This window comes from Ornithodoros turicata, chromosome 7 (genome assembly GCF_037126465.1).
Source record: "Ornithodoros turicata isolate Travis chromosome 7, ASM3712646v1, whole genome shotgun sequence".
Lineage (NCBI taxonomy): Eukaryota > Metazoa > Arthropoda > Arachnida > Ixodida > Argasidae > Ornithodoros > Ornithodoros turicata.
In genome coordinates, this window is record NC_088207.1 from 32744072 (window position 1) to 32771820 (window position 27749).

Here is a 27749-nt window from a genome sequence, read left to right on the forward strand (position 1 = left end):
TGCAAGTAAATATTTGGTAAAGCAATTGCAGATGAGTTTCCTAAAATAACGAAAATGCAAAATGTGTAACATATATGCATCTGTCTACTGTATGCATAGCATCGTTTCTGGATGTGCGTCTTAGCAGAAATTGAACAAAACCTAGGAGCATGACATATCCTCTTTTGCTATATAACACCGCACGCACAGGGTTCACGTGCAGGAAGAAACAGTTTTCATGAGTCAGATTTTCATGGTGACGCCAAGACGGGCGAAGTTCCCTTTGTGCAGTGGAGCAGCCTAGATCGCGATCGTGCTGCTAAACGAGCACAATCTTGAAAATAATGTTCTGTATGGCCAGCAAAATATGACTTATTAGCATTGTGCACACGTTTTCCCGATTACAACGCTCAGTAGCACTGCTGACACGGTCATGTGAGGTAGAAAGAACATTTTTTTCGAGTGGAAGTTGAAGTTCATTTCCCTATCGTAGGAAAATTTAAGCTACACCATTTGTATGCGTGTGTAGAAAAGGGACCTGATCTGGCTGTCCATCTCATTGACATGCATGTATTTCACGTTTCTTATCCTCCTATAGCGAGTCAATAAATTGCAATACGGTCCTAAATTTTCTTTGACAAGTACATACTGGTATGTAGATGTCATTACAACAAAAATACTAAAAAGGGGATAATTCGACTTATCTCCTTATTGCGTACAGAGGTTCATTATTGTCGATAATCTCTTTAGAAGCTGTACCAAACAGAAGGACTCGACAGACAACAAAATTTCGAAATTCATGCTGCACAAGAAATTACACTATATAGTGGTGGACCGGTTTGTACGCTGGCAACGTTTCAAGTGTATAGAGCGGGATCAGGTTACGCATCCTATAATAAAAGCGTCAACATACCCCAGTGCTGGGTAAAAACATTTAAAACAAGGACAAAATGAAGGATACAACACAAGCACTGAACTTCAACCAAGAGACGATTTCTTTTATTGAACCAGTTAAAATACATACTATACACCCTGTCGGTGCCAGATATCCCGAAACACACCTACGCCACCTGGCCAGTTTTTGCCTCATCCAGAAATTTCTTAACACAATCTAGAACATAGTAGGAGCAGGCAAGCTAGCTGGTGTTGAATTAATATTAACATTGCCTTGAGTTTGAGGGGAAAAACACAGGACGAACACAGGACGAGATGAGCAGATAGACTCACGAACCCGCAATGAAGCAATGAACCATTGCTGGTTCGTGAGTCTATCTGTTCATCTCGTCCTGTGTTTTTCTCCTCAAACTCAAGGCAATGTTAATATCAATTAACAATCTAGAAAATCGACAAAACGAACACTGACGTACGTGTCCGCTGCCTTACCTATCAACCAATCACCTCACCTCCCAATTAACCCAGCACTTGGGTATTTTAACGCTTTTAGTACGTAATACCAACGTGCCCAATTCCTTGTATCATATGACCTCAGTTTAATCTCGAAGCGAAAAAGTAATCAATAGTTCCATGGTAACCTTCGTGTCACCCTTCAAACGTTATCTTGCCATGACCTATCCTATGCAATGATCAGAACCATAGAGGCCCAATATGTTAGGACCGGGAAAAACGCGGAGCTATAACACGTACCTTCTCTCTCTCTCTTTCTGGATAGTTTGATAACAAGAGTAAATGCTTTCACAGCACCGCCACGCCTGCGAGGTCATTGAAGGATAGACATTGCGCATAACATTGTCCAACCCTGCATGTGCAAGTATACCAACACAGACCCTGTCGCGTTACTCTCAAACCACCAGTCTCCTCAGCCTCGTTCCCAGACCCAGCGACGACACAACAGGGGTGGACTGCCAAAATCGCTCTTCCCCATTGGGATGAATACTGTATGGCTGACGATAACGTAACATTCCATATAACGAGTCATCCGGTAAACATCTGACTAGCGTATCAACCCAAGCAGCACAATGTACTGCAAGTCGAGTGCAATAGGAGTGGACGGTATGTGTCTTATCAATGTTCTCTAGTTTCATCAGTCTGTTGAAGGCCTTCCACCTACCCGTCCACCCCTATTGCACTCGACTTTGAGTACATTTTGCTGCTTGGGAACGTTCGAAAGATCAAGGAAAAAGAAGATTGCTTGCTTTCGCGTGCGATATGCACACTGTTCACGTGAGGAGTGCTGGCCGATGCGATATCTTCTTCTACACCGTTTCCCGAGCGGGGGAAAATGAACGGGCACGAACATGAACGAAAACACACATGGGAAAATGAGGGAACTCTGCAAACGGCAATCCACACGCGCACAGTTCCTGTGACTACCACGGGGTGGCAGCACTAATGGCGGCGCCCATTCCTTGAATAGCGTTTTTGTGTATACTAATGTTATGTATGCACAAAGGTGCGAAAGACTGCGCACCATTAGAAGCTCCCTGCAACGCGCGGCGTACAGCTAACGGCCCCATAGAGGCCGTATTGATTGTGAGATAGGGTGCTTCCTTCAAACACTGATACCGTTCAGCATCCGCCGTTCTCGAGGAACCAAAAACGGCACCGCGCCTGGAGGCACCACCCCCTTTCCTCCCGTTCGGATGATTTACTGTCGGCAGTGGATATCAGTAACAAAAAAAACGGACGGTCAGCAAGAGTGGCCGACTTACAGCAGGATTATGACACTGGCATATACGGTTCACTGAACACTGAGCGTTGCGTCACACAGATATGGCTAACAGTATAGAGCCCTAGACGGACCGGAAAAGGTTCTTACAGTGGAGTGATGGCAACGATATGCGGTGATTCCAATTGCTATGCCGACAGGCATGCCAGGTTAACAACGGGGAAGCATTTCTCACGTGCGAGACCTGTGCCTTTGCATTGCTCCAGGCAGCACACATTGCGAAGTAGGGACATGCCCTTCAATAAGGCGCATTGTATACAGTCATGATGTCGGCGCGGCTATGTGTGATGTCACGTATTGGTATTTGGTTTTCATCTCGTTGAGACACAACTGCTGTAACTGTTAAATAATATACCATATATAATATACCATATACAATATACCAATAATATACCATAAAGGTATAAAAACGCAGAAGGTATAAACAGCCTCATGAAAGGTATATAGCCTCAGTGATCTATACCTGGTACCGGCTATAAACGCGTCGTGATGAGGTATAAATATGGTACGTTAGCCCTCTTTTATAGCACTTCCATACCCTTGAGAAGGGTTGGGGTATAAATAGGAAATTTGTACCTCTTCTATACCCTCCAAAGGTATACATTTGAAGCAGAAGGTATAAAAGAGGTATAAGAGCCCATTATTATACCTTATTTATACTTTTTTTTTCTAACAGCGTAGAAACACGTAATCATAACGGTTCGTTCAGGAACAGCGCTTACTCGGAGTTTCGTACAATCCTCCGGACCAGCTGTTATCTTGCTTATTCCTATATCTATGCGCAAAATGGCGCCAACTTACCAACGATCAATATTGTCAACGATTTCGTCTAACGGCGACAAAGGCTCTGGGGACTGCCTAAAACCTTGAACGTGCAGGGCAAGCTAGGTGAATGCGACAAAAGCAGTAATCGGAATCATTTAGGCATAAACAGTAGACAGCTAGGTATAACTTACCCGCATGTGTGCAACTGCTTCGCAGTCTTCATTTGTTCTTCGAACCGCGGGCTCTACAATAAGCCACTGCAGCTCATATGAGAACACTTTTACGCACTGCGAGTGCTTTCACGACATTGAACGTTCCACATGTCCACAAACTGTCAAGTTGTAACCTTTCGTTCTACAGAACAACCCACAGAGAGCTCTGGTGAACAATAAATCCCTTCCTCTAGTAGTTCTAACTGTGGCAACCAACGAATTGCTTGTTGAATGTCTCATCTTTCTAGCACAAAAGAAAATTGTGAATTATCTACCGATATGACTTCCCTTTCCCAGCACGTTTTCTTAATATTTCGACAACTGATAATGATGACGATAGGAAGACGAAAAACGAGGAAGTGAGTCGCCACAATGTCGGACTGGCAACCGCATTGCATCTTCATTAGATAAACTAAGATAATGGGAACAAAATATAGATAAAATAAAAAGACACAGAACAAATAAGAAAAGAAAGTAGATAACACGAGGAAAGTGGTATAGAAGGAGACGGTGAAAGTTCACCCGGTAGGAATCACCAGTGGAAAGCACTCGCCGAGTGTTCGCATGCATGAAAGTCACAAAATGTCCATCAGTCGGGTACTGGCAAGAAACCGCACCTGTGCTTTCATAGAGCCGCTTGGGGGGGTGCTGCGTGCTTATCACATTGTACAATGATTAACACACGAATTGAGTAAGCACAGAGCGTCGAGGGTGGTGTCCCCCAGTTCGGTGCGAACTTTTGTGCAAATACTGGCTGCCGAACTGAAGGTCCGTTCGGCTTCTGCGCTAGAAGAAACGACAGTCAGCAAATATCTTTACGCACGTGTAGGCAGCGGTCCTCTGCCGCCTCCAGTCATAAAAAGTGCAATTTCCTTACGAAAGAGTGAGTCTGTGCCTGATGGCCTACAGATGTTTCATTTTCCTGTCATATTTGCTCTTACGAAATCCCGGGACTTCGGGACGCCAAAACTTGGCCGGGATCCCGGGATTTCGGGATTCGGGATATCCCGATTGACAACCCTCTGTACCTTCACATCACCACACTCCTGCCTGTTACGGTAAGCAGATTCTCAGAGTTTATGTGAGAATCGAGCGTGTGCGGGACAGGAGAGCTGGAATCTGCCGACGGAGAGATGGACCCAGACAGAACGAAAGCAGTTAAGTGGATATCCCGATGATATTGGGCTGGGAGACCGGCATGTCCGTGGATCTGTTCTATTTGACGGGTGGACGTCTACAGGATGACCTAAAAAGATCCAACTGGTCGGTAGACAGGGATCCTCTGGATGCGCTAATATAATCAAGCCAGTCCATCGAAGGGATGAGTATGGGGCACTACATCTGCATGTAGCTATAGTGAACGTCTTTTTCTTTGTTGTTGTTGTTGTTGTTGCTGTGTAGTGAACTGACGTTTTCTATTGAAATCACATTCTTCTTTCTGCCTTTTTTGTTTTCTACCTCGGCCACCACATATTTCATGTTCGGTTTCTCTTTATTCGGTGTGCTGAGCGTTAGAGAACAACCAAGAGACGACACACGTAACTGAGAATCAACCTTGCACAACAGCGAAGCTTGTCAATGCAGCTCCAGTTATAGCCAATTTTTGAGAGATATTATGTAGCAGTAATTATTGCATATCGCATGGATATCTGTCCATACATTCAGCTGTAAGGTCATAGGCGACCAAACAGCTTTATTTTGATGATGATGATGATGATGATGATGATAGTTCAGGACCCCGTTTCCCATTAATTGGCGTTGAACATTCCAAGCCTTACATATTATGTTCTTTTCTGGTCTGTCTATTTCGTGTTTTTGCTGCGAAGAACTATTCTTCATTGGATCGTATAACATGAATAAAACTAATAAAACTACATATGCACGTCTGCTGTCCCAATGCGGAATCTGGGTAATGTAGCAGCAGGACATAAGGTGTAGTAGTACGGACATTCGGAGGCGCGACAATGGCACAAGCATCGCATTCGTTTGAGTCTATGCACACGTAGCTCATGCATACCAATACTTCCCGCTAGAACTCGCATTTGAGCCAAATAAACATAGTATCTTCCTTTCCCAGCGATTCTGCACTGCTGCTTGACGCCTTGTCTGAGAAGCTTTCTTTGATCCTGTGATAAAGGTACACTGTGGGTTGCGTAGCGCATTTATGTAATGGGTAACATCTCATTACGGCCGAAGGTCTCATTACGGCCGAAAATTATTTGATCCAAGTGTCTCATTATGGCCAAAATCTGATTATGGCCGAAGATGGTGGCATCACGGCCAAAAAGAAAAAAGAAGCATCCACCATATTATCGCAATCGCTGTGTTGTATGCTTACCGAAGTGTCTCCGAGGCGGGTGTGCCACAACGGCTCGTGTCACACACAATGGTTCTTGCGCACAATACTGCGACAGTGTTTCATGCATCCCTCGTGAAAAATGTTTTTATTCCCATACTGTGTCATACGATATTTGTGTCTGTTACACCATTTTCTCTCCGTATGCGAGCAACATCCTACTCAATGGTTCTGTGAGCAAACTGGGTGTGTGTGTTCTGAAAAGGTTACTCCACAGGGGCATGTACCAGGAGCCACATGACCTATGACCATGCGTTACGACGTTACGTGCTACGCGCGCAGCATCGGTATCGCCATCTATGAGAGGTTTTTCGAAGCTCATCCAACACAGCAGCGGAACTTTTTGGCGGTTAAAGCGACTCAGGGGAAAAAAGGTGTCGACGCCAGGACACTTTTTTCCTGGGTAATTACATTGTTTCTTGGTCATTGGAGTCTCATGTGTTTGTGTGCGTCGTCCCTCTGCAGCGATGAACGCGTTCCATACCGCCCCTCAGGGCGCAGGGCCTCGTAGTCTCTTCAAACCGTACGTCGCATATTGGACAGGGGCTGGGCGTAAATCAACGGCACTCTCTGAACAATAAAATGGGGTGGGAAATGGGATGCGTGAGAATTTAACATGGCCACGTCTGACTCCTCACTGTCAAGGGTGCCCGCATGACCTGGCAGCTGGCACCAATTGCAACTGAATGTCGTGTCGTCCCTTCTTTTGCAATCTCTGGCAAGCTTCAAGACAGCTGTCATTAACTAGTCTGCCGAGGGATTACATGGAGACCATATTAGCCAAGCGCTGTAGTGCACACTTCCAATCCGTGTATAACATCCAGGAACAGATAGTATACTGTTCCGAACCTACCGCGCGGCGAATAGTTCGGTACATGTTGAGGACTAGGGATTTCCCTACACCCCCCTGAAATTTCTCAGGTGACCCCACCGAGCTCGGCCACCAACACGTTCTGGTAGAGAGTCCGGCGCAGCGAATTACATCCTGTACTGTCAAACTTGGGCTGTAGGACCACAGTCATGCAGATGATCGTACCATGCATTTGTCCAAAATCATTTGAAAGTGACTGTTCAATGCATATAGTGCGCGCATATACGAGCAAACATGCGTGCGGGCACGCAAACTCAATGTGGATCATCAAGAACCGTTTGCGATTTGATTATGAATCTTAATGTTGAAATGCCGGTCATAATGAATGTGTATTCTAATGTACTGTGTTCTAACGTAATAACATGTACAAATAAAACGGGAAAGCTGTGCAGAGATGTCACCATTGTGCCATGATTCTTTCCGTGTCTAAGAAAATTTCCTTAAGTGGAACCTCCACCAAGCATACCCCCCCTTTTAAGCTCGCCCCCCCCCCCAGCAGTGAATTTCTGGGGAAGTCACTGTTGAGGACGTCAAATGCATCACGTTATATGCTTAGCTCCTGTTATATTATGTCAGACGAAATGAAATCAGCACGTGAGGAGTCATATTTTAGTTGTGCTGGGTTGCTGATGGTCGTACCTTGCTGTGCATGCCGCAAGAGAGCTTGACAAGTAACGGGTGTTGTCGATCACCAATGGTGAACCAACAATCGAAGGTATAGTTCCAACACGCCTCACTGACAATACAGAATCAGAAGCAGAACTGTACACATGAAGTACCGTTATGACAGTTACAAGATGAATCGATACGATTACGAATATAGCTCTTGACAAAGGTCACATCCGGCTACAGTGGATGCCGGGCCACGTGGGAATCCGCGGCAACGAAGTAGCCGACCGTCTGGAACTGAACGCTCACCGGCGCACGCCCACACAGAAAGTCTATTTCACCGGCTCCGACGCGAAACGTACTCTCGGTCTTCTGCGAACCCGACTGGTAAAACGCAATTGGTTGAACGTAAGGGCATACCGACGTCACTGCTGCACAGGATTGATCCTCACCACACACATCGAATACCGTCAGGAATGCCCAGACCAGGACGTCTGGCGGAAGGAGGGTGGGCTCACAAAAGGCAGAGCTGGTTGCTTCACCGTAAGCGGGTTTAAGCCGGTCGATTGACACGACTACCTCGCGACCGTTGACGTTGATGGCAAAGGCTTTTGCACCCCGGCGGATGACCTTGTGGGTGCCGGAGTAAGGGGGCTGGAGAGAGCGCCAGGTAGAGTCGGTGAGCAAGAATACGTGGGAGGAGTTGGTGAGGTCCTGGGCGACGTACGGGGAAGAGGAGGAAACAGCTCTCGTAGGTGTTGGGCGCAGACGGAAGAGAGCAGCCTTCAAGCGTTGGGCGTAGTCCGAAGGGGCTAGGGGTGATGGTTGCGAAGATGGCCGATGGTCGAAAATGTCGGCAGGAAGCCGGATGGACGCGCCGTACACAAGCTCTGCTGACGAGCAGCCGAGGTCGTGCTTCACGGCAGCTCTGATTCCGAGGAGCACCAATGGCAGGTGCTCGGTCCAGCGGGAACCGTCCAAATGGGCCATAAGTGCCTGCTTGAGGTGCCGGTGGAATCTTTCTACCAGGCCATTACACGCCGGATGGTAAGCGGTCGTGCGCAAGCGTTTCGTGCCGATAAGGGTGGTGAAGGCAGTGAAAAGTCGACTTTCAAATTGCGGGCCCCGGTCGGTGACGATTTCTTCTGGCACGCCGAATCGGGCAATCCACGTCTGGAGAAAAGTCGCTGCGACAGTTTCAGCTGTGCTGTCCTGCATGGGTGCTGCTTCAGGCCATCTGGTGAATCTGTCGACGCATGTTAGAAGGTAGCGATGATGGTCAGAGAGGGGCAGGGGTCCAACTATGTCAATATGGACCTTCGAGAAACGGCTTGTTGGTGGGGCGAACTGGCCAAGCGGTGAGGTGGTGTGACGGTGGCACTTGCTGATCTGGCAAGGCGTGCAGGCGCGCACCCAGCGGCGGATGTCCTGCCGCACCCCTGGTCAGACGAAACGGTCGGTAACCAATTTGATGGTGGTGCGAACTCCGGGATGGTCGAGGCAGTGGACGCTGTCAAAACGTGTTGATATAATGGGCGACGTCGTGGCGAACAGGCTTGGTCCAATCAGGTGGCTGGGACAGAGAAGGGAATTCGCTGAGCACGGCAGCGAGAGGAGACTGCAGGGACGAGAGGGAGATGGCGGGCAAGGAAATGCGGGGCGTTGATCCGATGCCTGTTATGCGCAGGCCCGTGTTCGAGTCAAGGAGGGCCTTACGACGCACATTGACGAGCAGACCAAAATGCTGCAGAAAATCTGCGCCGATAATAGCCTGGTCAACGGCTCCGATTTTGAAGATCCAGGGGAAGGAACGACGTAGGCCGAGGTTTAGTGTCGGTGACTGCTCTCCGTAAACGGGAATGCTGGTGTTGTTGACAGCGGTTTGGTGGTAAATCGGGAACTTTCACTTGTTCGTGTTGCTGGCCGGGAGGATACTAATCTCTGCACCAGTATCCACAAGGAAGCGCATACGAGATGCTAAGTCGGCGACGAAGAACAGGCGGCCCCGATGAACAGGAGGGGGGCGCTCCCCGGGAAGGTTTCCCGTCCAGGAACACGGCGGTTGGCAATTGCGAGCTTGAGCACCGAAGGACGACTGGTACCAAAAGAATGGCGAAGGGTTGGCACGCGCTGGGGAAGGGCACCTACGAAATTGTCGTGATCGTGAACCGCGACGGAATTGCTGGCGTCTGGCGTCTCCGGGATGCCCTGTTCAGACACGACAACGGCCCTCTTGACCTCAAGAAGGTCCTCGATGGCTGGCCAGGAGCACATCGACATGTTTCGCACTCTGTGATGTCCTTCCCTAGGACTTTTGTGGAACAAACCCCCCTTTAGGCTCCTTGGTAGCCACCATAAGCGTTCTGCAGTAGCCGGACCAATGTAGAGTTGGGCCAATATCTCAATTCATTTTATTTATTTTTTTACCAATCAACCCAACCAATTTGTTTGCTTTTGCATTCTCGTGACGTATGTCGTTTTGTCACTGCACCTGTCGAAGACTACATATGAGAAAGAGATATCTTGAGGTTGAGGAATACGCCGCAATAGCTTGTACACGTATTGTGTGTTCCTCAAACTCAAGGAAATGTGACCTCTTTCTACAGTAACACCAGCTCGCTTGCACCATGCTAATTTGCTCATCGACTATACATGGTTGATTTCCTGGCCGAAAGCACGCATTCGCGATATCTTCGCACACGAGACGATTACTTGTCGCTTCCTACGTCCTCGTGGATACGGCTATTCAGCAGTCTGGCCGAACCTATATTTCCTTGCTGGCTCGTTCTCGTGGGTTCTCAGTGAGTAACTTCGTGCAATCTCGTAGATATCGTGTCCACATAGTGTCGCGAACTCGATAGCTGATCTCGAAGCAGGAATACGCTGCCTCTAAATGGCGATAATTATTTGTTGGGTTTGCAAGGCCGGCGCGAAGAAGTGTAGCAACTCAGTATATGATAACGGCGTCGGATAGTTTGTTCCCACCGATCTCGCGTCGCACGCCAAGGAATATATTTCCTCGACAAAACCTTGATTGCGCGTCTTTCGGTTCCAGGTGCTCTGGCTGTTTCTGAGGGTGTCTCCTCCTCCTGGAGGCCTGCCTATTGCAAGTGTAGAGTACATACTACACTTTATGAGTATAAAAAATGCGTACAGCACATAAGACGGCATTATGAGCATTAGTAGAGGGAAAGCAAAACCTTTGAGCCCTACAAACGCTGTCTAGAACAGCGGTTTCCAAACCATAGGGCCGCGAATTCGTCTAGACTTCCTTTGAGCAATAAAATAACAAAATTGTTCAACATGAGGAGAAACCGTGAACAGTAGAATTGATATTTTATAACGGACCAACCTACAGGAGATTTGAAGATTCAAGTCAGGAATATACGTAACGCAACGTAGATATGGCGAAGATACTATGTCATAGCTTTACCGTTGCTCTCGATCATTAGCTCTGCAAAAATTTTCGAAACTGCTGCTGTAGATGGTACGAAGTCGCTGTTCATGCCCCCCCCCCCCCCGCCCCCCGAAGGCAGGCGGGTCGCAGCAACAGCCATGGCAGCGTCTGTGGGTGGATTGGACATGGGTGGATTCGATTCGACAACTGGATACGATACGCTTGTGTCGTATTCAGGTAAACGCGGCTAGAATGAATAAAGGTAAGAAATATGACCACTGACGCAAGAATGGGGGCACTATAAAAGTATCGGTATCGGTAACAATGCGGAGATCGCGTTACGATAAATTTGTAACGATTACGGTAACGGCGATGCGTACAGCACTGTTTGCAGATATCTCGTCCCGAACTGTTCGCTGAAATCGTATATCTATTTCTTCATCATCATCGGCGTCCCGATGATTGACCATTATTCCAAGACAATGCTCCCAAGGATGCAGCTTGATGGGCAAAGCGTGCACAAGTGTGCTATTGCTTGCGACAAAGTATGGGCTCTGAGAATACCTTGTTAGCCAACAGGATAGATAGTTCCATTTTGCAGGTCGTGGAAAGGTGCGGCCGGTACTCGGGAGGGAGCCACATGGAAGTTGGAAGCTCTCCCACTATCGAGTCACATGTTTTTTAATGCGTTAGCATTAGGAGTGTCAAAGTGGAAAAAGCTGTATGCGTGTGTGAGAGAGAGAGATGATGAAACCTCACCAAAGGCAGAGGTATAAGTGGAGATGTAAAGGGGAGATAAGAGGGTAAATGTAGCTGAGGGTAAATGAGTAGCTGAAGGTAATTAAGGGTAAGAGTAATTAAAGGTAAACAAAAAGCAAGGAAGTTTAGTTTAAAGGTAATGAATGTAAGATATATGTAATTAAGAGAAAGATTAAACGAAATTAATGATTGGCGAAGGTAACCCCGGGTTACCGGAGGTAATTAAATTAATTGGAGGGTAATTGAAAGTAATTAACGATAATTAAAGGTTAAGTAAATGGACTTACATACAGTAATTGAAAGTGTCAAACCGGTCAAGCATAGACGGGGTGGACAACCGGAAGTCGAGTTGGAACAGAAGTGGATACCGGAAGTCAGGTTATTTCATCAGAGAGGTTTAGTACATCGTACGCAATCGCCTTTGCGTACATGGGATAGCGTGGTGGTTCTACGCAATGCGCGAAGCTCCCTTTATGTTCAGCGCGTGCGCAGAACCACCAACGGTAGCACTTACGTACGCAAATGCGATAGCGTACGATGCAATAAAACTCACTGTTGTGGGGTACGTTGCAGCCGAAAACGGAACAGAAGGAGACTGGTGGGGGAGCGAGACTGCGACCATAGAAGCGCCCCAAGCAGCACGCCAATATTGGTCCAATATTGGACCCATATGGGACCAATATAGGGAGTGCAACCAAGCTCCATATTGGACCAATATGGGCTGCCTATATCGCCAAGCCCATTTTGCTCATATTGCGCCAATATTTCCGTGAGAACGCCAACAGGGAGTCCGTGTAATAATAAGGAATTATCCGGTATACGCTGTGAAAGTGCGTCTCTGCGCATGAGAGGAGGTAGTGAGAGGGAAGAGGGAGGGCGCCGCCTTAGCCAATGGGGCTTCCCGAGTGGAGTAACCGGGAGAGGAGATATGCGCAGAACGCTCGGTTACTTGCAGAGCGTATAATATCCACCACTGATATTACTTCTCGTTTCTTTTTGCTCTTTCATTTTTGCAGGTCTTCTTATTGATCCATGTTGCATAGAGTGTCACGAAAACAACACTGCATCGCCCTAAAAACGAAGAACAGGTGCTACGCCCGTCTTGCTGAAGGACCCAGGCAGTTCCACGGGACTGCCAATGCCAAGCATCCCTCAGAAGCCTTCATTGGGATCCCAATAGTGTGTGAACCAAAAATTTCCAACCCGCTCCTAGAGTACAAAGGAGCAAAACACTGTTGTGACGGTGGCAGACATACGCCTCAGTAACTCACACTGCCTGCAGTAACTTGAAAGCATTTAGCGTTACAGATGAGACATCCCTTCCTATCAAACATTGTGGTCTTTACTAGACCTGCCGCAATTCTGCTGTCATTCGAGGAACCGGCGACATTTTAGCCCGAAAGAAACGTCCAATCCGAGTGTCGCGCATGCGCATTAGTTGTAGGACGCGTGATTTCGCTCAAACGACCACGCTCTCAGTCGGTTCAACCGATTGGCATTGGCATCGCGAAGCAAGATGGCGGCTGTTTGCAGCAAATTGAAAGTTGAGCTGCAGTGCATGTTACAATGTGATTGCCACGTGTGTTGACTGTTTCGAACAATGGTATCATCTGCGGGAAGTTGTTGGAAGTAACGACGTATTGAATTGGGCATTTCACGCGCTTCAACATCCAATCTTGTCGTGCTGCCTGGGCATTTGGTACAGGTGTATCAACTCGGGCATTCCTTTGGTAGGCGTCACCATTTGAAAGTTGGCTTCACCTAACACTTCGTATTGCGGGCAAGCCCACTTCAACGAACGCTTATTGTTGCGGAATTGTACGTTTGTAAATTTTGCGGAACGTTTAGATTCATTTATTTGTGTTGCGGGAAAGCCAACTTCAACCTGGCATCATAAACATTTAGTAATAAATTAGGTTAGATTAGTGCGGCAGTGGCAGCTTGAATCTCCCTCCAACCTCATTATCGAAGCAACTTTGGGGGCAAAGCAAGATGCCATGGCCCTATTAATCTAACCTAACTTCACTAAACTAACCTAAGACATCATGGACTGTTTAGTGATCAGTTAGGTTAGATTAGTGCGGCTATGGCAGCTTGCCTCGCCCTCCCGACTTCATTATCGAAGCGGATTTTGGGGGAAAAGCAAGGTGCCATGGCCCTATTAAGCTAACCTAACTTCACTAAACTAACCCAAGACATCATCAACTTGGTTAGTACCAAAAATGAAGAAAAAATCAGCAAAACCACGGCAAACGGCGAGGAAACGAAGAGTTCAGCAACGCTCAGCCTTCCTTAAAGTGCGCTTGCCCGCGATATACTGAAGTGTTAGGTGAAGCCAACTTTCAAATGGTGACGCCTACCAAAGGAATTCCTCAACTCGGGTACGTACCATTTTCTGCATTTTCAGTCAATATGGAGTGTACACGGGAAATATAGGACCCATATTCCCAAGTTTGAGCCAATATGGGGAAAATCCTTGCAAAACTGGTCCCATATTGGATCCGTATCGCCAATGCTCAGCCAATATGGGTCCAATATTGTGTGCTTCTTGGGGAGGCCAGGTCACTTTTAGGGGGGCTGAATACTAGTTCCCTCTGTGTAGGGTGGAGTCACCCTTTGTAGAAGCGAATGCAGCCAAGCCGCCATATTGACTCCCACGCTTACCATGCATGAATGCTGCGTACCGATTTCACCAACTTTTTCAAGCTTCCTTTGCTTTGCTAAATTTACTAAATATCAATTTACTAAGCTCTAAAATGCGGTGTGTCACTAAGCGTATCGCTACACTTTTGTGAGTGTATCGCGAGCTGTGCGCGGGAGTCAATATGGCGGAAATTCGTAGCAGAGGACGCGGTTGTCTTCAACCTATGCAGAGGGAGCTAGTATTGAGGCACCCTAGTCACTTTATGTCTGGTGCGACATCTATGATCCTGCGCGACATCACGGTCGTCGTTGGTAACAATAACGACTTCATCCGAAGAGTTTGTTGGGTTTTATGTTCCGTCGTTACGTATCCCTGCATTCATGGAAGTATGTTACCACACAACAATCACAGAGTGGTTGACATCTCGGTATATGCTTGCTACCATGTGGCATTGGCATAGAGCGGTTATTGGTTATTAATGACACCGGACTAGGGATGGAGCTATATTGGTGTGTCCATATTTTACGCAGTCCAAGTTGGAAGTATAGATTTTCTAACAATTTGTGTTTTGCAATAGCAGTGTGCGTAATTTTTGCGAGTCTACGATTGATACTTATCAATAATCGTCGCTTTGAAAACGCTGAAATTTATAATCTGAAAAGAATTTTTTCTGTCAATTGGAAGCATTATTTAGCCGTCCCTCTCTTTAAAAGTGACGAACAGCGAAGGACGGTTGAACTAAAGTGCAGGTAAGGAAAACACTAACAACAAATTAACAAGGGGGAAAAAGACGGGGCGCAGCACGCCAAACTGAAGCACCTTGTCGAATCCTAGCAAACATCTTTAAAGTATAGCTATCCTGACTCAGGATGCGGGATACGCTTCATTCCTCGAGACTGCGCCAGACGCCAGGATGAAGACTGCATGGGCGTTTGTTCGTCCCAAACCTCATCACACCCCCAGATACCGTATACAGGTTCCCGCAAAGTCCGCGATGCCAACTTTTCACTCATTCGAGATGCGGAATGTTCCGCTCTCCTATATATAAATTTGTAGAACGCAACCACTGAAGCTCTCATACTAAACTACAGGAACGTTCCGTATAGTTATAAGGAAGCGTACTCCCTTTTGATTCTGGCGTCCTTTTGCTGTTCCCTTCGATACTGGTGAAATGGTATGACGTCGGTGGAAAATGTTACTTCACCAGTTGAAAAAAAAAAAAGAATGAATGAAACCGTACAGCTCAAATCATCTTCCGGCCGGACATAGAAAGACCATGCGCTACTGAAGGTACACGCTACAGCTTTTCCTTATACATTCCCGGAGCACTTCCTCGCACACGAAGGCCTTGAAATCCTTACCTGAGTATGGGATGGACTCCACACCGCGTCCTAATCCAACCTTCAACAAAGCACAAACAGTTCAAGTTCCAAGACAGAGGTCATCAAGGAGTCGTGACCGCTAACGTCCTTCCCCGCGCTTTTTTTCAAGCCGTTTGGCGCCGAGATCCAGTCGACGCCTTCCATGCGCCGCGGCTGTTTCGTGCAGACGCCGAAAAACTTTTAGCGCAGCTGTTGGGCGGCTGTGCACAATGCACGGCCAAAGGATACAGGCTCCACACATATGGGGTTGCGTTATTTGTCATGCTTTGCCATATCTCCTGTTTTTTCCGTCCATTCATAACGGAGACTGTAAGGTGCCGGCCCCTGCTGCGGTCCTTTCCAGCTACTCTTTATCCACCCACAGCTGTATGCAGTATGGAGAAACTGCGGGTTGCGAAGACTACGGGGATAGGCGTGTGTCTCCTGTCGGAACATCGTTGCTGGTTCTCCGCAGTGACCGCAAACCTTCCGTTGTTGAAGCTCCAAATGGCGCACTTTGAGAATGGAGTGAGATAAGGTAAACGTCAAAAGCGCACTGTCTAGTTGCACACACGATGACCTTTTCATTTTGCGTTCTGTCTAGGGGGGTTGTTCCCCCACTGATAATCGTTTCCTGTACGAAAGGATATCAAGGTGACTTATGGCAATAATTGCAAACACCCGATTTTCCAATGTCCTCTTTTTGAACGAGACAGTAAAAACGTACGACTCCCGCTACTTTTTTCTCTCTCTCTCTTTTTTCAGGGCATGCCCGACGGGAAGCTTTTGTCTTTCAACGTTTAAATCGAAGAATGGGTGGCATAGTGTCAACTGCACGCCGTAAGCAAACTGTGAGTTTTACTGCGTCGTACGCTATCGCCTTTGCATACGTGAGGGGTAGCGTTGGTGGTTCTGCGCACGCGCAGGACACAAGCAGAGCTTTGCGCATCGCGCAGAATCACCACGCTATCGGTTACGTACGCAAATGCGACAGCGTACGTTATATTAAAACTCACTACTATTTCGGTAGCGCGGTGCCCGTACATATTTCCACATGTAATGCACTCCAATCATACACACGGTCGACGTGTGTACCTCCTTGGAAAACCTGCACATTTCAATGTCAGTAACACTGGACCATGAGAAGACTGCCTCCTCCACGCGTTGACGCACTCCGCAGAGATAGTGTGGGAAAATAGCAGAATCCATGAGACCCGGTGGTGAAAAGGGCGCATATCCTTCGTACTCTCTGTTCCCGTCCACGGTGCAGAGACGATGTGACAAATATGCTGCGCGCAACCAAGCGTGCAGCGCAAGGCATCATGGGAACTTTGAGGGACGCTGCTCCGTCCGGTTATGGTTTACCCCTGCGGACGCTGCTGCTGCGCACACTGCGGGAATGTTGTTCTTCTTCTACCTCCGTCTCTGGCCGTCTCATAATGCTCTAAGGGCCAGTTCTCACTTGGCGACGCCGGACGCGGCGTCGTGAGCGGGCGGCGGAACTAGCGCGCATTTCCGGAGTCGGGAGAGGAGAGACGTCGAGCCAAATAAACTGTCATGTCAAGCTTCTTTCACGACGTCGGCGAGAGCTGCCGAGAACGACTGCTGGCGACCAATTAGGTGGCACAGAAAGGCCACGCCTCCTGATTTTTCGTCCGCTTTGGACGACGGAATGCCACTGTGGTGGGAACATGAAAATCGTGCGCGCTGACGGGGCGGCGGAAATGCGCCTCTACTTCCGCCGCCCGTTCGCGACGTTGCGTCGGGCGTCGTCAAGTGAGAACTAGTTCCCGTGAGCCCTTGCGTGCCACAGGTGGCGCTTGCTTTTGTGAAAAGGATGAAAAGGTCTATTCATCACCAAGGTACAGCTTGGGCCAAAAGTTTACGGAACACCGGGGTGTCGCATTTCTCCAATGGAGCGGCTATCTAGCAGCAAACCGAAGTCAACACACAATGGATGGAATTACCGGCCACCTGTTTCTTATTCGATCTCTTCCTAATAGCTGAGATCGAATAAGAAACAGGTGGCCGGTAATTCCATCCATTGTGTGTTGATTCGATCTCTTCCTAATAGCTCAAAACGACGACGAAGTATCGCGAAGAGAAGACGTATATTTTGCATCCTGCTTCTCTTTGGTATCTTACTAGATCTATCCGTTGTAATCGGGGCCTCTTAAGGCCTTAGCACTGTATTTTTCAGTGCTACGTGCTGCATTTATGCGACAGGAAGCCTTGAATATGGACATTTCCATGACCCAACCGATTACACCAGGACGTGTGTCACAGCCCGCTATGGAAGACCACCGAGTTCAAACCAGCGAGTTGAGAAGAATGGAATTAGATATGGTAACGGACGGACAACCCACAGCGAATGGAAGTAAGTGCCTCCATGCTAAACGACCACGCACGGACTCTGATAACGACAATCTCATAAACGACAATGATAGTCGATGCAGCAACACTGAAAACGTCGAACACAACGACGAGAACAGTAACATGGAAGATGACGAAGGTTTCATTACCGTCGTTCACAAAAAGAACCGGAAATCAGGAATCCCTGTCATTCTCCGTCCCGTGAAACCTGATGAGTCTTTCCTGGGCGCCAACCCTAACACGGTTGCCAGAGAAGTAATGACGGCAACTCAAGAACGGATCAAGAACCACAGAATTGCATCTGACGGCAGTATAGTAATTACCGTGGCCACCCTGCCCGCAGCGAAAGCCCTACTAGCTTTAACAAGCCTAGCAAACATTGCAGTGACTACGCGGGTGCCGGATTCTTACGCAAGAAATGTAGGCAGGATAACCGGCCTCAGAACACGGTATACTGATACACAGCTGTTGGAATTCCTCCGTCCAGCAGGTGCCGTTGAAGTCCGCAGACAGCAGTTTTTCCGCACCAATGAAGATGGCACCACAAAAGCGACAGATTCAGACAGTGTGATAATCACTTTTAAGTCAGATATCAAGATGCCAGAGCATATCGAACTCGGCTTCAACACATACCGCGTACAGGAGTACTTTACCCCAACACAAAAAACCATAAAAGTCCATACAGATTATGTATGGACTTGTGTGGACTCTTACGACTTTGAATGGAAATGGTATGGAACGCTATGGAATTATATGGTCCTCAAACGCTACGCGTACGGACTGCTACGGTGCACCAATGGAATCCATATGGCATGTGCGGACTTCTATGGTGGCCGTACGGGTTCCATAGAGAGTGTGTACGGAACTCTATGGCAGCCGTTCAAAGTCCGTAGAGCGAGTTTGCGGACTTCTGTGACGGCCGTACAGGTGTCCATACAGCAAACTTCTGTGTGTACGGAATCTCTTGGCAGGCATAGAAATCATATTTAGCCGAAGGACGACTAGATGTAAAATGCGCTGTGTGCGCATCACCGTGACATGGTTGCTGCTTTGCGCATGCCGCAACACTTTCACCACTATCATAGAGATTTTTCCAAACTGCAATCTGTTAAAGCGGATTTGTTTACGTTGCTTTTTTAGCTTACGGCACACAATCAAGCTGTTTGCACTGTTTACATAACATAATAATAATAATAATAATAATAATAATAATAATAATAATAATAATAATAATATAAAGTTGTTGTCATTCGAGGAGAAAAAGATACGCTGGTGCTAGCAACAGGAATTAAGGAAGCAGAACCCGGCTGGCTTTGGAACAATCATTGAATTTCGCCTAGTGCTATACTCAATAACATATATATGTTTGATTAATTTACAATAAAGGGCAGATGGGATACGTTGATATGCAGGAATAAAATGATTCAATATTTACTTGTTGACGCATGATAGGGATCTAAAAATAGGCAAACAATATTGAAGTATCACATAGGCTATGCTGGTCCTTTGTTCATATATCGTTGGGTGCCGCTCGTGGCGATTTTCTGGAGATATCACGAGTTATCCTTTTCGTGATTTGACATCATTCTCAATGCCTTGAAGTGAGCGTTCTATAATCACAAACACAAATACACGCACATAATTGGCGTAATACTTTCCGTGGAACGGTGTTTTCATAACACGAAAATGCAATAATAGAACAGAAACCGAAACAGACAAACTGCCGTCTAAGAATGGCGATGGTCGTCAACGTATGGCACTCTGATTAATGTTATGGGGCACTGTTATTTAGTTTGAGAAAAATGATGGTTAATCCGGTTAATCTTTTGCGCAAAGCCAAAAGTCGGTAAGAAATAATATATAAAAATTACCTGTTGCTAGATGCACTTTGCCTAGGGGGCTACGTGTCGCTGTGTTTTTGGCTTTGGGTGGTTATGGCGGACGTAGGCGAAGCACGTTGTTTCTGTGTGATCAATTTCCTTTTTCAGCAAAACCTTTCTTGGCTGCACAACGTATTTTAATCTGCGTGCAGTGTATGAACTCGTGATATATGCGGACAAAGTGGAGGTAGTTACTACAGTGTCAAGAAGTTGCACTTCCATGAAGGATCGGTGGACGATTTTAGCTCAACGGCTGTTTATGCCTGCTGGCGAAGAAACGATGGACTGTTGTCCCGCCAAGGTGCCGATAATGAAAGGTAAACATATAAATATTTGTTGTGATGTGATAATGAAGTGATACGGAATGCTATCTGTGATTGCAAAGTGCATGCGTGAAGTTTGAAAATCCTTTGCGATCCGTTCAAACAAAGGAACGAAACTCGATCACGAGAGGAGAGTGAGATTCGCTAGAGTTAGCAACAGTTGTTTAGGTATCGGGACCCGGCTGATTAGCTTTGGAATAAGCGTTGAAATGTGTTACATAATCGTCATTGCACATACAAAAGCGCGTGCCATTGAGGATTGCTAGGTGGGGTTCTGTGGTTTGTCATGTGCGACTTGGTTGTGCGCGGATGGGTTGGAAGCTTAGATGTTTCTGTTCGGGTGTGTCTCGGCTACATCTCGTCGTTTAGATCATCATATGTTTGAGATGCACGTACTTGAATGTGTGTTTCTATGTCGCTGCAAATACAAGTGCCCTGTGTTGTAGACATATAGTATAGTTGGCCCCGAAATCGTAACACATTCACTTTTTAAAACAATCCCGTGTTATCTTGTCAAACCATTGCTTTTGTCTTTTGCAACGCTTAGATAAAATAACACAGGTGAATTTCTCATAAATAAAGTCAAATGTATATGTTAGTAATTCATGATTAAATTTTCAGAAAAGTAGAGTGGGCCGGCTGTTGACCACAATAAGTCACATGTGCATCCAACGTAATGAGAATGAGCCGAGGTAGTCTACAGGCGTGGACAACACGGCGTGGCTTGCTCACCCACTGCATGCTTGCGTACTGAAGCCATCTTTCTTTTCCTACAAAATTTTGTTTTAAAATATATTCTGACATATATGAACATGAACATAGTATTGTGTACTTGTAGTGTTTCCACACTATATTAGTTACATGCATGCCATGCTTTGTACGACATACTCCTCTGATTGTGCCTTTCATCTGTCAAATGCTGTTTTCCAGAAAACGTGCCTTATCAAGACAGTGTGACGTCCACAAGCAAGTGCCACAGATTTTTTATGCTCATGACACGGATGCAGCTCTGTGGTAGGACTACGCTTTAATACTTTTTATTTTCGTTGGGAAACGGTGTGAATGGCATTTTATTTCTCACTACTTCTCACGTGTACACAGACAAGCATGACAGTGTGAGTTTAAAATGCATGAAGTCAAAGCATGGATCTCTGTTAATTTTATTACTCCCAGTCTGCATTTGTCAATGTTCTGTTTTTTCTTTTTTTGTAGGATGTTACTGTGGAGCAAAGTCCATGTTCATAAATGCATCTACTGCTTACGTTAGTTACTGTTAAAGCTGCTGATACCACACGACAAATACTGTGGCATGAACAAGGAAATTTACAACTCAGGCATTGCTGTACAACCAATTGGAGAGGTGCACCATACTGAGATCTCGTTTGCTTTGTCCAAGTAAACAACACTTAGATATATAGAATACGAAGCTTGTGCAATGCATGTTCTACACTGCAGCAGTGGGAGCCTGACAAAAGAGCAGCGGTGCAGCGTAGTTGGCATGCTTAAGACTGAACTTATAGAACGGACCAAAAGTTGTAAGGCATGTTGGTCAGTATACTTATTCATCATGGGCAGTCTGATAAAGGCACAGCATTCCACTAGCAGCCAACGTGCCAAACCAAACCTTTTTCGTTCAAGATTTTATGCCAGTGCTAGAAAAACGGCTCTGGAATAAAAGATACTGGTTCATATCTGTTCAGTGCTAATGTCATTATAGGCACTATCAACAGCATTGTCTGTAAACTGTTTTCAGATTGCCCTGTGCCTATTGGCACAACCAGAACAAACACAACAATCCGAAAACAGTTTACAGACAATGCTGTTGATAGTGCCTACAGCACCATTAGCACTGGACCAATATGAACCGCCATCTTTTATTCCAGAGCTGTCTTTCTAGTATTCGTACAAAATCTTGAACGAAAAAGTTTCGGTTTGTCACATTGGCGGCTACTGTAGCTGTGTCTTCATCACATTACTTATCGTGAATAAGTACAATGACGAATATGGCCTACAGCTTTTGTTCCATTTTATAAGTTGTTGTCCCAACCATGCCAACTACCTTGCTGCTCTTTTGTCATGCTTCCACTGCTGCAGTGTACAACATGCATTACACGAGCTTCTTATTCCATGTGTTCAAGAGCTGTTTACTTCCACATAGCTGACAAGATATCAGTGTAGTGCAGTTCTCCAATGGCAGTACCCCAATGTCTGAGTTGTAGATTTCATTGTTCGTGCCACGGTATAGTATATTTATTGCAGTGTATGTGAAGCCTGCCGGTACCTGTATCAGGCTGGTTTGAAAAATTCTGCAGCGAGAAGTGGCAAGAACAGTGCGGTCACCTAGGGAGCTCCACGGACAGATCATGACTGCAAAGCGGCGCCAGCAGTTGCTGCTGTCACGAGTATGTGTATTTATTCTGCCAGAACATTGAGCAATTTTTCTATTTTGACAACAGTATCCACTCGTTAAGGAGCAATGTGGTGACATTTACCATCACTCGAATTCTTGCCTCACCTGTCAAGCTGTCCATCAGGCGCCACCATGCAAAATATTTTCACTCTTCTCTGCGTTATAGCTGCGCAGTTGAATTTATAAAAAAAATAGTTGGAGAGAGCAGTTGCAGACAACGAACACGATGCTTTTATGACACGGTGAAGGCGCCATACCTTGTTTCTTAGTTTTTTTCTTCGCACATCACGGTCTGCTTATAACTGCTTGAGCAGTTCTGCAGTACATCACTGGTCTCGTGAAGGAGTAACATACATCCCGACTTCCCCTCGTTCTGCGATGCACTCTCTTCACGAGGCGAATAATTTTTCAAAGGGGCGCAGAACAGAGCTCTCTCGCTTGCTCTCTGCGTCACCTATGCTCATGGTTCCTCAGCAGGAGCTATTTGTTTGCACCTCAGCACTCCTTTAAAGAAAGCCCTGAGATGATCCCCATTATCTGTTTGTGTGGCTGTGGGGGATGTTCTTCAACAAAAAGCCTCTGTTTGAGAAAGCTCTATCATCCCGTTCGTTTGAGAGGAAGCTTTACGCTATATAGTAAAGCTGCTTCGCACCAGTCTTTGTCCTCTAAGCTGTTATGTACAATACTGATGCAGATGCAAGCACAATTTAACATTTTTGAAAGAAAGCCTGTGAACACTCCTCATTTAAACTTTTTTTTTTTGTACAGATAAAATGGGTTTCTGAGCTCAGCTGTAGCATATGGTGTTAACATTGTCAAATGAACAGCAAACGGTATTACTTGCGTCAAGAGCTGCCTCGTTGACCAATCAAATTACTTGCCCCCATGGTGCTGGTCACCACGAGCTGTCTTACAAAGTGGGACAGCTTAGCTCAATTGCAGTCTTGGACCAGGAAATGTGGGTTAGAGTCTTACAACTGGCTTTTTCAGTGACTTCCTTCTTCTGTATTTCTTAGACACTTGAAGCTTAGTGTGTTTTCGTTTAATCTCTGTGTTCGAGCTTCAGAACATCAATTTCCATCATGTTAAGAAGTTCCTTATTTTTGTAGAATATGCTTCCACAGAGCATATGGTAGCGTGGTATTTGGTACTAACGCATGCTCATTTTCTTATTTTAGGTTGCTTTCAGGAGTACACTGCCACGAAGCCCAGCCGCAAAGGCAGAAGTCTGACTGAGTGAATTGATCCAATTAACGGCTACTTGGCTGACTTCCTAAAAAGGCTGTAAGACAATAAATTTTGTCAAATTGACATGCACTAGTTGTGTTCATTTTGTGCTGGTGTTACGTTCAGCAAACACTCACGTCTCATCCCATCATCTTGCGGACTGCCACACATACCCATGCCATACAGCAAGGTCGGGGGCCATACAGGCTATGGACTCCATAGGAGGCCATACAGTGTACGGACTGCCATAGGAGACCATTCAGTGTACGGACTGCCATAGGAGGCCATTCAGTGTACGGACTGCCATAGGATGCCATACAGCGTACGGAGTCCGTACCAGTCCATAGAGTGTATGGAGTCCGTTCAGTTATACCGTATGACTGCCAAACGGACACTTGTATGGTTTTTTCTAATAGGGAGTGTTTCAATTGCCTACGTTTCGGTCATCTCGCCAAAAACTGCAGGGGAAACACGCGATGCAAGTTTTGTGCCGGCCCTCACAGCCACAAGGAGTGTACAACAAAGCGCGAGAAGCAATGTGCAAACTGCCGTGGCCCGCACACTGCAACCTACGGTGGCTGCATAAAACGACAGGCAGCTTTAAAAGCAGTCCAGTACGACGCATACGAGGGAAACATAACCAAAAAGCAATCAAAAGTGCTTAATCCCGACCTAGTACAGCCGGTGACTCATGCCCCATCAAAGACGGAAATAACCTTTCCTAAGCTCCCACCTGCAAGCCAACAGCCCAAACCGCAAAGGGAACATAAGAGTCATGCGCGGAAAGCGTCTAACCCGCAAGACAGTGTTTGGGACACGAACAACAGATCAATCAAACCAAATGCACCACTCCCCGCACCAAGAAACTCTAAGAACACACCGAAACCGAAGCAACAAGAGCCGTTAGCACAAACGTCCATAGTATTACACATCATCCCTTTCTTGCTAGCAGCCCTTAAAGCCGTAGTCGCAGCACTGCCAAACACAGCGGACCTCCCGGAAGTTAAGCAAGTTCTGGCCTTCGAGCCGGAACTACTCAAGATCCTCTCCTCAACCAAACATGAATAGTTTCTACAGCACAGCGTTTATAATGCAGTGGAACTGCAACGGCCTGCATAGCAAAATCAGCGACCTGAGAAACTTCCTTCACCGAAACCCTGTTCCCATACTTGCTCTAAGCGAAGCCCAAATAGTAACTAATCTGCGACTTGCTAACTATGTGACGTATGTTCTCCAAGGCACTAGAAGTCGAGTGCTGCTGGCAGTCCGCAAGGAACTACCATCTGTCATGTTGCATTCATCTAACGGCCCAATAGAATACATTGCCGTCAAAATCAAGCTTCCCAGTGGCCCTGTTACAGTTATCAGCGCATACATCGCACCCCATGCCTCCATCAACGAAGCAATGCTCGAAGAGATTACGGTCAACATAACCCAACCTGCTGTGATATGTGGAGACTTGAACGCTCACTCCCCTCTGTGGGGAAGCCATCGGACATGTCCCAGAGGAAGAAAAATAGAAAAAATGCTCACTCGACATGACTTATGCGTCCTCAACGACGGCTCCCCTACTTACCTCAGAGGAGCATCATACACTTCATGCCTTGATGTTGCCATATGTACTCGGGACATCGCGTGTGATCTAACCTGGACTGTGGACGCAGACACAAGAGGAAGCGACCATTTGCCAATCTTCATATCTTACCAAAGACACGCCAGGTCTCACTGGAAAAGAACGCTCACAATCCGCAATTGGCAAGACTTCCGTCATCGGAACACTGCAACACTTGACGACGACACCACCCCCGACGAATTCGCCCGGACAATAAGACAGAATCTGAAGCTATCCAGCAAGCATATTAAGGTGCCAATGACCTACACAAAAACAGACGTGAAGTTCGAACACCTCAGGTCAATACGACGACGCGCTGAGCGCCGCTACCGACGGACCGGAAACATAGACGACTGGATTCAAGCGAAAGCCACAAAAGAAAAGATCAAACGACACCTAAAAAAGTTGGCTGCACATGCATGGGAGGATACATGCAAATCCCTGTCGCCATCAACGAACCCTGCGAAGCTCTGGACCATTGTAAAGAGCCTCAAGACCATCCCATCCCAAGCCACTCCTTTTCGTACCATTGCCCTGCAGACGAACGTGCCTGAAACCGCAGTAGCGGACGCGTTTTTGGCCACTCTTAACAAATCTTCAGCAGCATCCACCGGTTTCCTCCACCACCGGTCCCTTCTATCCGCAATAGTGGACAACCAGCTAGCAACTCACTCAGCACCCGTAGAAATGGAACACGATTTTACTATCCAAGAACTTGAACGTGCCATCAAAGCCGCGTCTGGCAAGCGAACGTCTCCAGGACCAGATGGGATAACCTACAAGTGTTTGGCAAATCTTGGACCGAGCGCTAAAGAAATATTACTGAAGATATACAACAAAAGCTGGCAAACAGGAAAGCTCCCCCCGGACTGGAAGACAGCAAGAGTAATACCCATAAGGAAGCCCGGCAAGCCTAAGAACGAAATCGAATCGTACAGACCTATCAGTCTCACAAGCTGTGTAGCGAAAGTAATGGAAAGAATGATCCTTGCGCGCATCCAGTGGTGGTTAGAACACAACGGAAAACTCCCAGAGGAGATAGCGGGCTTCAGAAAAGCGCGATGCACAACAGACTGCATCACTGACCTTACAACTGATGTGCAACATATCAAAGCCATGTCTGCAATAACCATAGCCGTATTCCTTGACATAAAGAGTGCTTTCGACTCTGTCAGCCACGCCCACGTGATTCAGGCAGCTAAGAAATCAGGCCTTGAAGGAAGAACAACAGCATGGGTCCGAAGCTTCCTAACTGACAGAAAGGTCTATATGCAGACGGCAGATGGCGAAACCAACGTGATCACCCTTCAAAAAGGCGTACCACAAGGTGCAGTACTAAGCCCGACTTTATTTAACCTCGTCATGGCACAGATGGCAGAGATTATCCCCCCACGAGTCAAGTTCACCATATACGCTGACGATGTCTGCATTTGGATGTCCGGGACAAATATCAAGTACATTCAGCAAACACTAGAAGTTACTCTCCTAGCGATTGCCATCTTCCTAGAAGAACGTGCCATGGACTTGTCACTAGAAAAAACAGTGTACCTACCCTTCACCCGCAAGCGCCTAAAGAACTTTCACCTTTCAATCAACGGGAATCCGATACAACGTGTTAAGAAACACAAGTTTCTCGGCGTCACAATCAACAGAAACCTAACGTGGACAGATCAAGTCAAGGTACTCACGGACGCTACAAAGAAATACATCAACATAATGAAGTTGCTCGGTGGACCCCGCAGGGGCAACGGGAAAGCACTTCACTCCCTCCACACGGGGCTTATCCGACAAACCATAGCTCACAGCATCCCTCATCTTCATCGTCTCTCCCCAACCCAAGAAGGGCACCTGCAGCGCATACTTAGTCGAAGCCTCCGAATATGCCTAGGAGTCCCCAGGACCGTACGGACAGCACTTGTGCTGGCAGAAGCAAGAGAGCCCTCCATCCAAGTGCTAAGGAAACAAGAGACGGAGCGGCACCTGATACGTCTCCTCACCAGGCACACGGCTCACCCGCTGATCCAGAAGATCCATAGAAGACATAAATCTCCAATATATGGAGCACTTGCGTACATCGAAAGATGCTTGCCGAAGCGCATGGTTCACAGTCATCACCAGGTTATTGCCCCTTGGCTGTTGTCACCCCCACCAACCCACACAGAAATCCCTCGTATATGGAAAAAAGGACAAACGCCATGTCTGGCTCTCAAGACACTTTCTATGGCCCACCTTGAACAACAGTTTCCAGACTCAATACACATCTACACGGACGGCTCCTCCGCTAA

The 27749-nt window shown here is 46.8% G+C and overlaps 2 protein-coding genes across 8 annotated transcripts in view; one reads left to right on the top strand and one right to left on the bottom strand.

The window, feature by feature from the left end:
• The window catches only part of LOC135400870 (G1/S-specific cyclin-D3-like), a 130909-nt gene extending 115140 nt beyond the window's left edge, over window positions 1–15769 (bottom strand). For 2 of the 3 annotated variants that reach the window (XM_064632830.1, XM_064632829.1), the window contains exon 1: window positions 15640–15769. Coding sequence is in view for 1 of the 3 variants with exons in the window: in XM_064632827.1 (XP_064488897.1) it covers window positions 3622–3653 (32 nt within the window). In the remaining 2 variants the exon portion in view is untranslated. Of the gene's footprint in view, window positions 1–3621; window positions 3855–15639 lie in introns of those variants that run through there. The other variant, XM_064632827.1, reaches the window with a different exon arrangement.
• Window positions 15770–17680: 1911 nt separating this feature from the next.
• On the top strand, window positions 17681–24100 carry LOC135400869 (uncharacterized). 5 transcript variants are annotated; one of them, XM_064632823.1, is made up of 4 exons: window positions 17681–20209; window positions 21146–22617; window positions 23804–23909; window positions 23979–24100. In XM_064632823.1, exon 1 carries the CDS (start codon window positions 17857–17859, stop codon window positions 19000–19002), a length of 1146 nt encoding a protein of 381 aa, XP_064488893.1. In that variant the 5' UTR covers window positions 17681–17856; the 3' UTR covers window positions 19003–20209; window positions 21146–22617; window positions 23804–23909; window positions 23979–24100. The 5 variants fall into 5 exon arrangements, with proteins under 5 accessions (XP_064488893.1, XP_064488895.1, XP_064488896.1 ...); XM_064632825.1 differs by lacking the exon at window positions 23979–24100 and having other exon boundaries at window positions 21146–21229; window positions 22475–22617; window positions 23804–23936; XM_064632826.1 differs by lacking the exon at window positions 23979–24100 and having other exon boundaries at window positions 21146–21229; window positions 22486–22617; window positions 23804–23936.
• The last annotated feature ends 3649 nt before the right edge of the window (window positions 24101–27749 follow it).

What these genes read in the sequence shown, in the direction of transcription:
- LOC135400869 (XM_064632823.1), top strand. Translation starts at nt 17,857, where the DNA reads ATGCGACAGGAAGCCTTGAATATGGACATTTCCATGACCCAACCGATT.